Here is a 17,562-nt window from a genome sequence, read left to right as displayed (position 1 = left end):
TTTGCAAGTTTTTCTATGCTAGTCAAAGGTATAGACCTGATAAAACATATTCTACATACCTACACGCACAAATGGGAGTTAATGGACAGAAATGCTGATGTATCTATCAGTTTAACCTCCTTTTCTGGCTGTAGGTTATCCTCAGTAACTGTTAGGCGCATAATCGATCCATACTACCAACGGATACTCGATAAGTACGGTAAAATGTACCAAACGCAATCAAAATTACCGTATGTAGCACGCCATGTTGCACACTGCATCACAACTACAGGACCACCTGTATTCTCGAAAGCGTGACAACTACCTCTCAAAAAGCTAAGGCTAGCACGAAACGAATTCGACCACTTGATAGACTTGAGAATCATCCAGTCCGTGAACAACCAATGGGTATCCCATTTACAGATGTAGCCTTAAAAGCACGGCAATAATTGACAGTTTACGGCGACTGAATGAGAAAACCATTCCTGATCGTTATCTGTTGCCTCATATTCACGAAGTGACAGCTACCTTGAAAGACGCAACTGTTTTCTCGAATATCTACTTTGTGACAGAATACTACCGATACCTCATGGCTGCAGACGATATCTCTAAAACTGCTACCATCAACCTCTTCGGGCTCCATTAAGTTTCGCTCATCCCTTTCGGCTCAAAAATGCTGCACAAACTTTCCAGCGATTCATCAATCACGTCTTCATAGGTCTCAACTTCACTTACACATACGGAGGTATCTGCCTTATCGCAAGTCCGGACAGACAACCTCATCTCTAGCGTCTGGACTACGTTTTCGAACGACTCAAACGACATAGAATCAGTGTACATATTCAGAAATTTTAAATCGTAAAAGACTCCCTAGATTTCCTCTGACACACTACTGCTGCTTGATGAATCCACATCCTGAAAAGCGAAGCCCCGGTCATTTTGTATCACCCAGAAATGGCCATAATCGAGCAATTGCGTGCGTTCAGTAGCTTGACGGAATTCTATCGAAAGTTCATACCGAATTGCACGTTTCCCACTAAACCCTCAACAGACCAAATTCGTGGAAATGAGAAACCTATCAATTCGGATGAAAATGCGACTAAGACACTCCTCACTGTTAAGAGATCAAAAAAGACACTTTTAGTCACTAATACTGGCAGTTTGAAATCATAGCCCCTATCATCATGATTGCTAGTCGGTGACACCTTTCATCATCATTTACGACATCAGGTTTCATCAAGGTGATAGTTAAATTAAATATATTCTACACGATGCATTACAACTAATCCCAGAATTACCATGTTACGAGCATATCAGACAGTTTCAGCTTGTAAAGTATGGGTTATATATGGGCGCAGTATTATGTGTTGCAGTAAAATGAAGCACAAGATTTTTAACAAAGAATCAGTAGTTAGGAAGGTTTAAAGACAGATGTGTGCTTATCCCGCCAAAGAGAATAGAGTTGGAATATGAGGCTGAAACAAGGCGTTAGGTTACGAACCAAATGTGGTGTCTGAATGAACTAATGATTCCCTTGTACTTGTTGAATGCTTGATTTTGAATTCCAAACGTAGTACATTTGTGCGTCATTATCTAGTACTTCTTGATCCAACTGCGTTTTTTCTGGGATTCTTGGTTTTTACTATAATTCAAATGCTTCTAATTATCACATGAAACCAATTGAAGGTCCGAAAAATATGTGCGGAAAGTTGTAGACTGATTGGGACTAAACAGAAAGGAACTCACATCAGTTGGTGGTCAACATATTACTAGGATGTTCATTCTAGTGAGGTTGTAGTGGCACTGGGTGGAGAAAAACCCAACGAAGGAGAAAGCAGGATGGATGAATCCAATTAATTCCAATTGATCGGGCGACATGGCTTTGCCTTGCAGGCAAGGTCACTCTTGAGTGTCGTAACATAATCTTTTATCCATATTAAATATATTTTTCTATTACCAATAATCCTTACTTCCACTTTAACTTTCTCGATCAATTTTTACTTATGTAAACCCACTATTCCATTAGTCCCCTGATTAATGCTCACATGTATTATCGTAATGTTATATCGATTAGTGTTCATAACATATCAACTCAGTCGACACTAAAAACTGGTCATGTATAATAATTATTAGCTCAGATGGTTCATTACCAAGCTCTAATAACATTTATGTGCTTCAGCGAAATAAACTTGTTAGACGTCGAACTCTAGCAAATATGACATGTAAATAACCTAAATATACATTGACAAGCAACGTAAGCAAGGACTAACTAGTTATCTGAATCTAATTCTTCATATTGTTTCTTCACTTAGCGCCGCACTGTGTTTTAAAGCAAGCACTATCCTGTAATATCTTTTCTCCCGACCACTGCCTTCCTAATTTCCCATTTTTAAGTTCCATTGCTAAACAACAAGTATAACACCACTCCAAAAGCATACGGTGAGTTTAAAGTATAAATTTTCCGCAAACATAAGGTCACTTTGGGTGGTTTATGCAATGACAGCCACTAACGAGTGACAAAAGGTCAACAGCACCAAGCACCCTGGATTTAGTTGCCATGCTGCATGTTTTATTCTGGATGCTTTTGGATAATTGCTACTAGTCACGAATGGCCTTATATATGTCGTCTATTGAATCTAATTTTCAAAAATAATCCAGGCGAGTTTAACTCTTTCGCTGGATGGCTTACTGTACTTAACATGTATATGTTTTCACTGAGATTAGTAGTATATATTGCATAGGAACCGCTTCCCAAACGTTTTTGGTATAAGAAATATTTAATATCTTTATACTACAATATACTACTAAAAAGTGTGTTGTTTAAAGACATTTCTTAGTCCTAGTTGCTTTTGCCACATATTTGTAAGTGTAATTAGACTGAATACAGAGACTTCTAATGGAAAATTTATAACTCGCCATATTCCTACCTAAAGTTCCACAAGTTGTCCTAATTTTAAAATTATTTTTCTGGCCATGTTTGTTGTTTTTAAATTGTCAAATACCTCAACTACCTGCGTGTTACCCTGGCCCGTACATGCGTTGCATTGTATCTCTACGTCTTTTAAATTCAAAAATCGTTTGAGTCGTCTCTAATATTTTCAATAAACCCATCATAGTCACTATTGCTATACGTATTTGGGTTTATGAATTGGTTAATCATATTATTAGCCTAAAAAGACGAACTTAGTTTAAATAATAAAGTTACAAATTTAGGCACTATCAACTGCACTAGTATAATAACTAAACTCTCAGGTAGTTGTTGGTTAAACAAACATTTAAAATCAAAACTCCGGAACCTACTAATAAAATTTTTGAATAAGAATTTATAATACAGTTAGGCATCTCGAGATCTTTAACACTACATACCTCTTCCATTTCATAAGCACATAAAACAACAATACCTATTTTCAACTGGCTACTCCTCAATCAACACTATAACTGGTTAAATATAATGGTTTTAGGATATCGTCCTAAAGCATTGTCATGACTCGACAATCAGGCTCATTATGATTGAGAACAAGTCAATCAATCTGTGATATTGAGGTTGTTATCTTACGCTCACCATTCAGACTAATGTTTCCATTTTTATGCAGGACCTACTATTTTACTAAGACAACATATAACATACTTACTCGGACTTCTGCATTAGGACTGTGTGGCAGGCATCGGATGGATAAAAAAGAAAAAAATCAGACAACAAAAGACATACTTATTAGTTTTCTTAACACTTTATTCTCCATATGCACTTTCTGTTCTAGTAAACAAACTTCCTTATTCCAACCTTGACTTCCTTTCTTTCATTTAAACTTACTCCACCTTGATAAATATCACAACTTATTGTTCTTTATCACTGCATTCTCTCATCTGGAGCCTCTGATGACATTCCACTCCAGCAACAAGAGCTAGTGCGAATTTATTCAAATAATTTATCATACCCTTGTCTGTTCCACCACGAAATGTTAAGCATTGTTTATCGTTCATATCCAAGTGCCTTGTGGCTCCTCGGTTTCTCTTTTTTTCAGAATCTTGCTCTGAGGGTACAGCTATGGAACTTCTGACATCTGTAATAAACTAGATGTACGTGTCTTCCCGAGGTCATGGTTCACACCAGGCGCTCTACAAGTCTACTTTATAACAAGTATAAACTTAAAAATTTGCACTGCATGAATACTTAGCACGACCAAGATCTTAATACAATTATGCCAAGATTGAATCTGGTGTGTAACGTGCCACTCCGGAGAATGTTTTGAAGATTACTCAGTATATATGAAGGAATGAACTGATATTCACTTTCCTAGATTATATTTATTTAACAACCCTGCTTGGGATGCATGCTGCGAACCAGTAGATGTGGTAATTTCTAGATCCATGTCTATAAGAATGGCGTGTACCTGTCCTTGCAGAAATATACTATTTTTACTATCACGAAAAATCCGCAATGTTAGGATTAGGTCAATTATTAAAGCAGTACTAATACTGAAGTAGACTATAACTCTACAAGCTTACGTTTCGTAGTGTCTTGTGAAATCGTGGCCATCGATGATTTTTTGGCATAATATATGTGAAAGGATTTATAATTGCGCAGTGTATTGTTCAGGTGAGGCCTTTTTAGAATGTCTGTGCACCCAAGGTAGCCAAAAAAGGAAATATTTAATAAATAGTGACCAATGTTGTGTTGAAAGAGGGAAGTGCAGAAAGTAAGCTACGGGATCGTTAAAACGGAAAACTAAAATGGATGATTTATATAACTGCGAACGGTCAGTTTCTACCTTAGATAATGATTTGTATCTGTTATTACCGTATATATTTTGTTTAAGGTACAAATGTATATGTATGATTATAAATATCTGTGTTGTACTTCAGGATTTCGGTGTTTCCTTTGTGAACTTCCGGGTTTCTGCTACAGAAGCCGCTTCCATGGTGATTGTCTTCGTCCCCATTTGTTAGTGTGTATGTGGTAGCATGTCTAGTTCACTTACATGGTCTAAGTCCAATGCCCGATGTATCCACTGCAGTCCACGCTTCTGCTGAGATGTGGAGGTCTTCTTAATCAAATCAACGGGTAACGAAAAAAAGGATAGATGAAACAATGAACTTCTCAAACCAAAGAGTATTGTAGATCATCAACGTAGATGGTCTGTGTCGAATGATTGGAGGTCTACTCGAGTTAGACGGGAATGGCATGACGAACCAACTAACTTAGAAGTCACACCTCGTGGTCAGCAATTAACGTGAATTGCCCCTTCAACGTATTAAAGTACTATGGCTACTCTGAATACCGTGCAACACAATGGACGTTACTATGAAAATGTATTGGTAAGAATGAGTAGAGAGAAGATAGAGAAACCACCACCGCATGCGTCAGTCCATGGCATGCGATCAACTGATGTGAGTTGGTTGTCCTTGAGCTTGACAGGGATCAACGATCCGTTTGATATGCAGTGACCCAAGTGCCGGATGATTTGGCTAGGGCTTAGTGACATATTAGTGGCCCTACAGTATGTTAAATAAGAAATCATACTTTAAGCACAATTATACCATGTATGGTAGACGATGGAGTAAACGGTACATAATCAGCCAACAATAATTGAGGAATGGTTAATAGTGTGACAGCAGTTAATAGGTTTAATGGAAGTTTATAATAAGTGAGATGTTGGAATGTAACAATATAGATATCTGCTAATTATACAATGAAGATATAAATAATAATATTCGGGAAAGGGCTTTGAGCGTTTTAGATCTTCCAATATTCATTCTGTCACAGGATCTATCACCACAGGTCTCGTTGTATGCTGAGATTATCAGGATGTGGGGGAGGGGAGAAGTAAGGAATGAAGGTGACAGTTCAGAGCGTGTTAATGATAGAAGTTATCTGAATGGTCTAGAATTTGTTCTTTACATGCAAATACTTTTAAGCGTATTGCAGTTTAAATTAGTAACTAGGGTACAGACGCACAATAAGGAGTAATGTTTAACTACTTGTAGTATGTGCATAAATTGATCTGGGTGTTATTGTCAATCGAGCAGCTCACTGTCTCTTTTAGGCTAAGGCTGACTGGTTACTCGGTCTTAGGACGAACGGACAGTGAATATATATTCCAAAAAGTACTGACATATGTGTCTGAATAACTTGATCATTGGCTCGGGTCCTCTTAAACACTTAACATTTAAATTTATTCTCAGAATCACAGAGTCGATGTATGACGAGATATTAGGTAAAATAGATATATTCCCCCAGTCATATCGAACTAGAAAAGACTTGAACATAACTTTTAAACTGACTAATGATAATTTTGTGTTCCACGTATCGCGATTCTTCTTGGATTCGAAAACCGAGCATTTACGAAGACACTCCAAGATGTCAACAGTCCCATAATAAATTACTTCTCACGTTACTTCTGACTGTCTTATCGAATCATCAGCGGGCCTAACTCTTTACCTCAAAAAGATAACTGAAATCAAACGAACTGGTAGACTATTACTAGGATTAACACAGGCCATTCAGCATGTTATATTTCTTAAAATGATGCCGAAATAGATCGTGCCGTCTGTTATCAAATAATGAATGTTCATGCTAACTAGTTTTAATCACCTCCTGAGTTAAGAACATATAGTTAAGGTGAAAAGACGGATTGTTCTTTTTCAGTGATACTTCAAGATGAAATGTACTATATCTTAACTCTAAAGAAATCTGGTGTTTTACCTTGTCGTTTCGAAGGTTAGAATATGGGAACAATTTCGAATTCTTGCTAAATGTCATCTCTCTCCGCATCGGTTGCAGAGGCTAATAAGCTTACTTCTAGTGGTTATTCATCAGTTCAAGATCCTGTTCGTTTTGCAAGGCGAGGTGCATTGCGAGAAAAGAATGTCTCATATGTGAAGGGTCATGAGTTTGTTGCACGATTCTTAAAACAATTCACATTTTGCGGGCATTGTAAAGACTTCATATGGTATTTTTTGGAAATCAATATACGTCATCTCTATTTTAGGGGCCTTGGTATACAAGGTGTTCAGTGCAAAACTTGTCTGTTTACGGTTCATAAAAGGTGTTATCAACTAGTTACTTTTCAATGCCCTGGCGCAGATACTGGGCCAGATACAGACGTATGTTTGAAACAATATGAATTTATTTAATTACCTAGTTTGAGAAAAAGCACGATTTCGTGCTGTACACGTATACAAGCCCAACATTTTGTGATCACTGTGGTTCTCTTCTTTATGGTTTGCTACATCAAGGGTATAAATGTAAAAGTGAGTAGTCGTATCTTAGATAGCTTTAAATGCACATTTGGTAAATAACTTTACGTTTTTCAATCATTTACCTAATTCCGTTTGGAGAGAATGTCTTCAGTATGCATTCTGAATAGTTTTATTTTGTAATCTACTGAGCAATGCTTACTATTTAGTAATTTTCTAAAGCATTCACATCATATCTAACAATTGTGTTTAGCTCTAAATTACTTGTTGTTTGATCTGAACTTTACCATTGCTGTATATTAAAAATAACGATGTGTTTTCTGCCCCTAGTATTAGATTTGGTATTTTATACTAACGCTTTTAATAGAATTGAATTAAATGCGGATGATCTCAATTTCATTCAAAGTTAAAGCTCATATAATGTTTGCGCAAAACTGCAGTATTCTTGTATTAGATGCCTGACTGAAATGTTACGTTCGAATTCATGTTAGTTTATTTAGTTACGTAACCTTTCCTTTTGTATCGTATAACTACGAAGTCATAGTTACCATTGTCTCAGGAAAATGTGACCGTAGAAACTAATTCTTAACTGTATTAAACTGACTTAAGTCTTAGATTACTACATGATAACTAACACAAATATATCACAAATAAAAGAACATTTACAGGAATGGACTTCTGAAATAGCTTCCAAAAGCTTTTCTAGTTAAAATGTGTTCAATCTTACTAGAATCACATAAAAAGTAGTCAAAAGCAAGGTCACCCTGGACCCAAAAAACTGGGTATTTAGGATTTTTTTGCTTTTGTAGTTCATAATCTTTCGAAGTATTTGGATATTTTATGTTTTAAGATTAAAATGGATACAACTGATTCATTGTAACTCACCTGATTCATCATCCTAGATTAATAAGCATGGTTGAGTAAACGAATGACATGCCAACAATATTACCTAACAGTAGTGTATGTAGTGGAATTACTTAGGAATGTTGTGCAAATGCGAGGTGCCTAATCGAGTGAGTTTTAGTTAGAAATTTAAAGAACTAGAGAATCACTGATCATGCATAAAAGCTTTGTAGATTTCAAGTCGTATGCATCTGATGTGGTTGTTAACCAAAAATGCTAAAGGGCTGGGGAATAGGAAATTGCAGTAGAAAATTAAAAATCAAATCGTCACTGGCGATGAAATCTAGGATGCATGTTTCATCCCACTTGAGACCCGTCAGCTAGATTTATGTGTGTTGATGGCCATCCTGAAATTCGGACACATTGTTTTTCCTTTTATGTTACAATAGGCCATCCATCGAACTACTAAGTTGATATATCTACTAACTTGTTTACATATTACGAAGTTATGCATATGTGAAACTTAAACTATTTTATATATATATATATATATATATATATATATATATATATATATCAGGATAGTAGAAGCAAAAAAAATGGTAAAAGTGGAATAGATTGTAATACAAATCAAGCTACGCAAAAAAGCAGGCTTTGAAGATAGTTGTCGAATAAATAAGCATAAATTTGTTGATAGGGAAGACAATTACTGGTAATTATTATACTATCTCACTTAAGTTGCATACTTAAGACTGTGTAACATTTACTAATTGATGATGATTTTTGTGTTATCCGTTTAATATTATCATATTCAATCATCTGTGGCATATAAAACTCTTAAGAACCGCTGACGGCAATTATAGAAACTATGATTGCTATTTTGAATAGAGGTTTAATGTATTTTAAGTAATGAATTTTATTAGCCTATTTGTTGCTTCTATACAGTTTGTCAAATTTTCTTTGTCACGTTACAGACTGCAATCTAAATGTTCATAAGAGATGTACATCTAAGGCTCCACGACTTTGTGGAATGGATCATACAGAAAGGAGAGGCCGGATGAAGGTTTCAATTACAGCTCAAACAGGAAGATTAAAAGTTGAAAGTAAGAACTTGCTTTTCAGTTACTTAATTTGCTGAAAATGAAAGTGACTTTTAATGCACGAATTAGCTCATGATCATTTAGTTTCTACAGTCGTACTAAATTTAAGTTACCTAACCACTGAGCAATAAGTGGTTGATATGGTTATAATTGACAGTTATCAATCCCCACTGACAAATAAACATGCATAGCTAAATACTGTGTTGTGATTTCTGGAATTATTTTTCTCATAACATCTAAAATCTCACTTTTCACCATTGTTAATTTTAAGCTTCGTTTGATGGTTAGCAGAGAGTTGTATGCGATCAACAAATAACCACCGGCAGTAAGTTTGATGGCAAAATATACTTGCGTGTCAGAGGTTTTGATCTGCTTGTTTGTTAATTCATGATTGTTCTAATCTCTAACTTGTATTTTAAAATTTGTTCGGGATGTGTCTCGTGTCATTTTGATAGATAATTATGAAAACATTATTTTTTTCTGTCAGTTCTTATTTTTACATACTCTGTATTACAAGATGTTTGGATCATAAGAAACAATTTTAAATTAAGAATCAACTTTTTGTTCATCCACACAACGGCGACTTAGATTTCACTTTGTTGATTTTGAACACCTACGGAACATTAAATTCTTACACTCATTATGTATACTTTCGGTCAAGATTAGTTTTTTGTTCATTATAGATTTCAACTCGAGCTTTAAGCAAATATTCAGGTAGAGTAAAATTTCAATCGTTCTAATGAGTTTGCGGGAAGCATGAAGGCTTTGCTTTGTCAAAGTTAACCAAAAACAAAACGTTTAGCATTAGGCTTTTATTTAACTTTTTTTCTTTTGAAATATGTCTTTTACAACATTTTAGATGATCAACCATGGGAGTTTATTTTGTGTTTATTTTGGTGATGTTAACAAATTTTAGGTTCTACAAAAAGGAATTCTGCCAAACCTAGTAAATGTTTTTCTGTTGAACAAGTAGCTGTATCAGACAAAATGTTCCTTATCTTGATATTTGTTTATTATTAGTTCTTTACATTTTGGATTGGAATTATGTTTTCCGTTTGCTAATGTTCGTGGTACTAAATCGTTTTTATCATTCGTTAGTGTTTTACCTCAACTTATCGTTTTTACATGATTTTCACGTTTACTAGGAAAACTGTTTGCAACAATCCATTTTTACACAAGGGTCATGCATTTTTGTTTTTAATACCATTATAGCTTACAGATTTGTTTGCCGGCTAACTAATAGCTTACTTATGGCCTCGTTGCTAACACGTAATACAGATTACCGGTTATACTCGAACGAAGTGATTGTGTGTTGTTTGTACACATATAAGCAAAAGTTCACTGTATTTCAATGTATACTTGTAATGAACATGATGACAGTTTTCGGTTCAGCACATAAAAGTAAATGCAGTTCCGCGTTTGTCAGAAATTATACATTTTAAATCTAAACTGTGTTACTTCTGAATGAGACAGAAAACTGGAGTCGGGTAGTTAGCATTCCGTAACCAGAAGTCTTAATCCACTCCTAATTCCTTGCCCAAGTGTCGATTTTCAAGTTTATTTATGAATGAATTTCTCTAGTTCCGTTTATTCATTTTGATTTATTGAAAATATCAGAAAAGGGACTGAATGTGTGTGAATTTTTGTTATTTGTGTGGCTTAGTCATTAGTGTTTGGATTTTCAATGTTCCCATTAAATCATAATTACAGTTTCTGCTACATGCTTTTGATTCAGATTGTTGTAACATTGGAGAATTAATCTTTGTGCCCATCAGTATTGTTCCAGAAACTAATTACAACAGTAAATTGTGGCAGTAGCAACGTTACTAATACATATATGTTTTATAATTTACATATATTCAAAGACATATTTCTTTGAGTGACCTGTATTTCGATATTGTGTCTGTGATCATTGTTTTACAATTTATTTACTGTTGAGCACTTATTTTTAAACATGGCTATGATGGCTGCCAACTGGTTATATAATAATTAACAATATAATTATTGATATTGTGGATGATTTGCTAAAACGTTGTGACCATATTAACATTCTGGGAGTGAATATATGCATCGGAAAGGTTGAAGTACAAGTTTAAGTTATATAGTTGAACTATCGATTATTACTTTGACAATTATCGCATTATTGTTAAGGAACTTATAACATTTGCTTATATAAACTGGGAGTGCATCATTGATTAAAAAGCAAGTATATATACTTCACTTGATTGATGAGCTATTTCTAATTATGAAGTAACTGTCATCATAAAATGACAGTTTGTAAAACATTATAAAACCCGGAGGGTCACTGAACACATATCTAATTTATGATTTTTAAACAATTTAAGTCTTGTTTGGTGTACGCAACAGACTGGTTTATAGCGTTTCAAACTTTCACGTCTGAAGATCGATCTAGCGTGTTAATTAAATCACATGTTGATCAATAAAAAGACATTTAAAAAATCACCAGTATTCAAAATGACCAATTTTAATCATAGTTTAAGAGCTCCACAGTAGTGTTGTACAATATTCTTGGATGATTCTTGATAGTTTACTTCAATAATTCTCAAAGGACGTTTTAACCAATATAGATCGACACAAGTGGATTAAAAATAGAATAAAAATGAGTCTCGATTATTTGTTATATTTTTTAGATGATATTAGTTTATTGGCAAGTTAATTGGATGATGATTCTCATAAAAGTGTTAAAAGTATAAAGTCGTTTTTTAAAATAATATGTGATGTAGAAGATAATATTGAAAACGAAGAGATCGGTATTGTTGACGTTAGCTACACTTTAGCTCACGGTTTCATACCCTATCGTATTGGTGTAATATCTTTATGATCCAAATAACATGTTAGTGTGTTTTTCGTCTTAAATCCATAGCATGCAACGGACTGATCGAAAAATGCTTCTTTTAACATCTCATTTATGTTTGTTTGATCATGCCATTTTTTTGTGGTGTCTTTCTTTAAATTTGATAAACTTGTCATTCTGAAATAATCTCCAGCTGATTCCAGTGGTTTATATCTTTTGTCGTTATTCTGGCAACTGTTAAGGTACATTTTTGTCAACTATGTATTCTTCGGATGTGGCATAGTTAGATTTTTTCAGAATGTACAACAAAAAGTAGTAAATTACTAGAAGTTATCGAATGATTTTATCCCAACACTGTTCCAGTGCTTACAGACTGATTTCCGTATCGGCGGGAAATTGGTCTGTCAACCTTTCATAGGAAAAGTTGAATCGTATTCTACAGTCAAATAACAATCAAGATCTTTTCATTCAGCTGATGTTTGTTGACTGACGTATTTAGTTGTTGTGCTGTATTTTCTGTTAAATATATTTAGATAATTTATAAATTGAGGAAAAATACATGTAAACTATAAGTCAGTGAACAGTAATTTCAAGTTTTATATGTAGACATAAATAATAAGGGGATGTGGTAAATTTATACTAAGGATGGTTTATTAACGTTGGAGATGGTTTCTAAAGTTCCCATTTGTACAATTTTTAGTGAGACAGAAAGCTTTGCCATGACAGCCTTATTCACTGTTCTATATTTGCATTAAATGGAATCTAAGTTATTTTCCTTGCATATACCACAATAAAAAATGCTGGATGTAGATTAAAATAAAATGTTTGAGAAAAAACACTTATGGTAAAGGATATGATTAATGTTTGTTTGAATTATTTATTTGTTATCTATCTAAGTGAATTCTATTTGTGAAATAACGTTTATTTGCATTACCTTTATATGTTCATTAATAATAGTAATTGCAAAACTGCTTTTATCTGACTTTATTTTCTCAAGTGGCCACTAATCACACTAGGTAGATATATTGCAATTGTGCTTACTGGTATCGATCAATTGCAATGTAATAGAAAAGAAGCGATTTTGGAAATAGAAAAATGAATAATTCGGCATTTGTACTTCAAATCAGAAATCGTACTTAGTTGGACATTTGAAACTGAGAATTTAATTATTTTTCCTACATTGTCGACAGAATATCCTTTGATATAACTAATTCGTTCAGTATATTTTAAAGAGAACAACTATCTAATAAATAACTATCGGAAGTGATGAACACAATATGTAAATCTATGCTAAAGTGGAATACCGCCAATCTCATTTATATTTATGTACTGGTTTTAGTTCATGTGACGGGTTTCATGATCAAATAATTATTTGAATTACTTGTATTGTATTTTTCTGAACTCTGTCATTTTGACTTGTCCGTCTCAGTAATACTTGCTGGATGCGTGGATAAAAAACATTAGATTTAGTAACTAGGTCAAATTTATTATAAAAATCCAACCAACGCTCAGCACTGTACATGTTCGTTGCTACTCAGTTACTGAACAGTTTAAATATTTCCATTTCACAGATGATGAGTCATTCCCTGAATGCCTTGATATCAATGTCAGTCAGTCACAAGCAACGCAAAACCTGACATTTGTGCATCAATTCAAGATGCCATACCACATTAGCACAGCGAGTTAACGTTATCAAGACTTATCCCAGTGCAGTAGAAGTAGTAACACGGTCTGAAATGAATTTTGATCCCACTAGAAGGATTTAGTTCTTCGAAATTGCAGATACACTTTGTTGACGAGTACCAGATAATACAAAGCTTATTGATCACCTCCAACCACCTAACATCGAACACAGTTCACTGATATATCAAGTTTACTAGGTTAGGGCTGCACCGAAGCTCAGACAATTAATCATCACTAAGGTCCAGACAAACACGACATCGGTTACTATTTTGTGACGAATTAGTGTTACTAGTTTTATTACTAAAGTATAGTCTTTCTATTTTTCTTAACATTTTAAGGATTTCTATTGCATTCTCTTATATGGTATTGAATAAAGATGTTTTAATTAAAATTATTCGGTTAGCGTAAATATAATCGCTATGATAAGTATATCGATCCATTTTTGGAAAAAAACTGGTCTGTGGTTAAAAAAGAGTATAGAGTGAGTAGATTTAATACAAACTATCAAATTCATTGTATTCTTCAATGTTGAAAGCTCGTACAAGTAAAATTTTAAGGTGCTTGATTGAGAGCAGTCGGTCAATCTTTTTGTGTAACTTGTTATTTTATTTGACTGAAATGATACAACATGAAATCAAATCATTTAAAATATTCAGTTTATTAAAGATATATTGTTTTGTGTCATAATATTTCATTGTCATTTTATTAAATAAATTTTCCCATCATGTACTTTAATTTATGACAGCGAATAGAAAAGGACCTTAAATGTTTTTTTTTTAAAATAATTTTGTTTATCTAATATGATAATGATACATCCTTTTCGGTCATTTTATGATTAATTTAGATAGGGGTCACTTATTTTTAATTGATAACTAAAAATAAATAACTGATCTATATCACTACACATCATGATCATTTTATTCGACACTTTTTGACAGATAAAATGTTTATTCATTTAAAATAAGGTGATCGAAATAGAACCCTACATATGTCCTAATTCAAACTGATCTAATTTCTCCAGTGAATCTTTACATAGATTTGCTTCCCAAGGTGCACATTCATATTTGACTGTGAATATATATATATATATATATATATATATATATATATATGTTTTGCAAGAATTTTCAACAGGAATGATATGATCTTATTCAATAAAAAATGAATCCATCTGAGGTCAGTATTTAATCAAATAGTAGTTATGTGCTTTCATTACAGTTGAATAGATAAGTAAAAAAATATTCGTACAATCGAAAATAACATTTGATTTTATGAAAGAATTAGGTTATAAAATTCCAAATTGAACTCTTAATATTGTCAAAAACACCTTGCCTATTTAAAATACAACGATTAGTTCAAGTATCATTTAGGCGATACAAAAATAGAAATAAAATACAAGCTGTAGCATAAATAAGAACCTTTTATAAACAAAACAATACCCTTTATTCATTTACAAAAAAATCTCTCATTTACATTATTTCGAAGGATTCCCTATTCATTGGTGTATAGTTGAACCACAGAGAAATGTTGTAAACAGGTACAATTATCTAAATGATGCCTTCATCTAAATAGCTTTGCGAAAATCATATTCTTTGTTATTTTATTTTAAATATTTCTGAAATTGAATCATATACAGTTTATTTTTTTAAAATATTTTCCAAAGAATGAATTTGCTGAAATAGTCAAATGAGATGATCTCATTTATAAATCTGATGGGAGTTGCTTAAGGGATGAAGTCGTATTTAAAAGATTTGGAAAAATCGTAATATCTGTGAATGATTCTTTAAATTTTTTGTTGATAATCATAGAGTCTCATTTTAAAAAAATATGTACTGGCGTTAATTAAGCGATTGTACCACCTACAAATTCACCATCAAATATTGAAAATGATTTCAAGATATTTAGACGAACTCAATTTATTCACTGGAACCTGTCATTATTTATTTTTATTTTGATTCATTTGCTATGGTGTTCAATCCCTTCTAAAGCGTTGTACGTTTTTACGAATTTGTATGGAAGTTATTATGGATTTCGATTTATATGCCTTATAAGTGGTCTTTGACATTTCTTATCTTATGAAATCTCAAATCAATTTATGAGTTTACCAAATAAAAATCTAATTATGTTACTTTATGGTGCATATCGGGTTAGAAAATATCTTGAATAGACACGGAAGTATCTAGGACATTCGAAGAAAACTCAGGAGTTATTTTTTGCTTTCTTCATTTCGTAATTTTATCAGCCTTACCTGCTTTGCGGGAAATATCTGAGGTAAGAGAAGTGACATTTTATTCTTGTCGGTTTTATTTAACTACCCCTTTTATTTATTTCAGGAATAACTGTTCTATATATGTTGTGTTTTCACAGCATGGAAATCCATTCACCACGTCGAAGTAGTGTCCACGGTTAAGGTTTACCAAGTTTCATGCATAAATCTGATGTGAATGGATTAAAAAACAAGTTTTCGTATTCTGTTCATAAATTTCTTAAAAGATGTTGTTTTGAAGAAACGAAATCAATTATCTAGGAAAATAAACTTCAAAATATTTCTTCACTTAAGCATTTTAAAATGCGAATGAGCCAGTTAACATCAATTATAGTGATTTAATACTTTCTATTCAGGTTTATCATGTTTATTTCCCCTTTAACAAATCAAAATTTGATGCAGTTTGATAATTACTTATCAGTGTATGTTTGTTTTATATGGTTCTTCGAAAACGTTCTGTGTTTTATCTCACATTTGTTACCTAATGCAAATTTTAAGCTGTTGATTATTTTTTTCATTTGTTTAGGAGTTATTGTAATGAATAAACGTAAAAACTAACCACCTCACACAATCTATGATTAAACATATTCATCTAAGTGTTCGACTAAACTTTTGAAGAACCTTTATGTTATAAATAGTACACTGAAATTATCACGAGTATGTTAATGGATTATGTGTGTAAAATATACACAAAAACATGTTAACATTTATGGAACATATACTGAAAATAGGTTAAATGTCAGGAAGATAGTTTTGTTTCCTAAGTATTTTTATGTTCATTTACATATCCATTTATTACATGAACTAGATATTCACGTGGTGCGTCCAAATAGGATGTCTAACTTAGAATAAGATTTCGTTTTTCTAAGTTAAAAATCTTTTAATTTTGATTAATTAACATCTTTTAATGCTCGGACAGGATTCAACTTTTGTAATATATGACTATTTATATATACATGCATACTGGACAATTGGACTATGCTAACTTGATTCAGGTTATTTTGTGAATTTCTCTAAGTATATTTCATAGGATATATATATATATATATATATATATATATATATATATATATATATATATGGGCGTAGAACTGGATATAACGCTTCAACTGTGAACTCTGTTTGTAGAGATTTCAGTAGTGAATGGATCAGATTCCTCATTTAAATGACTAAAAGTCTACATGTGTAGTTGTAAATAGCTCATAAATTATTAAGCCGTATACCGGTCATCCAGTAAACTCTCAGTATTCATTTAAGATCTTTAGGAAGAATGTTTCTAAATGTCCTCTAGAATTAAAATCTTATTGATGGCTGTAACACCAACTAGTAATAGCATTTCTAAAGGTTACCAACTCATGAAATCCAGGTAGGTTGTTTAGTAGTTTTTGTCAGATTTTTTTATGGTCACTGTTCAAGCAGTTTGATGACAAGCATTACTACTTATATATAATAATGATGATTTTCAATACTCCACATTCTATCGTGCTTATTGGTAATATGAAGCTGATAATTTTATTCGAGGTACAACTTTTATTCAAGTTTAATAAATTAAAGCTCCTATTTCTATCAAATTTATTACCTCTTTTCATCGACTATAAATTTATTAACTTCATATGGTTGCTTCCTTTAAGTTATTAATCTAAGAAATGTAGTTGATCACATTCAAGTTGAATAATGTT

The 17,562-nt window shown here is 32.9% G+C and overlaps 1 protein-coding gene across 2 annotated transcripts in view; it reads left to right on the top strand.

Annotated features, from left to right (window-relative positions):
• Nucleotides 1-6,599: 6,599 nt before the first annotated feature.
• PRKC1_1 (Calcium-dependent protein kinase C) overlaps nucleotides 6,600-17,562 on the top strand; it is a 52,123-nt gene continuing 41,160 nt past the window's right edge. For both annotated transcript variants that reach the window (XM_051211183.1, XM_051211185.1), the window contains exons 1-4: nucleotides 6,600-6,929; nucleotides 6,969-7,083; nucleotides 7,122-7,230; nucleotides 8,994-9,122. In XM_051211183.1, coding sequence (XP_051071223.1) covers nucleotides 6,733-6,929; nucleotides 6,969-7,083; nucleotides 7,122-7,230; nucleotides 8,994-9,122 — 550 coding nt within the window. In that variant the 5' untranslated portion in view covers nucleotides 6,600-6,732. The remainder of the gene's footprint in view (nucleotides 6,930-6,968; nucleotides 7,084-7,121; nucleotides 7,231-8,993; nucleotides 9,123-17,562) is intronic.

The sequence above is a fragment of the Schistosoma haematobium genome, chromosome ZW (genome assembly GCF_000699445.3).
Source record: "Schistosoma haematobium chromosome ZW, whole genome shotgun sequence".
NCBI lineage: Eukaryota > Metazoa > Platyhelminthes > Trematoda > Strigeidida > Schistosomatidae > Schistosoma > Schistosoma haematobium.
The sequence above is the reverse complement of the archived record's forward strand: the minus strand, read 5'-3'. Positions and strand labels throughout refer to the sequence as shown.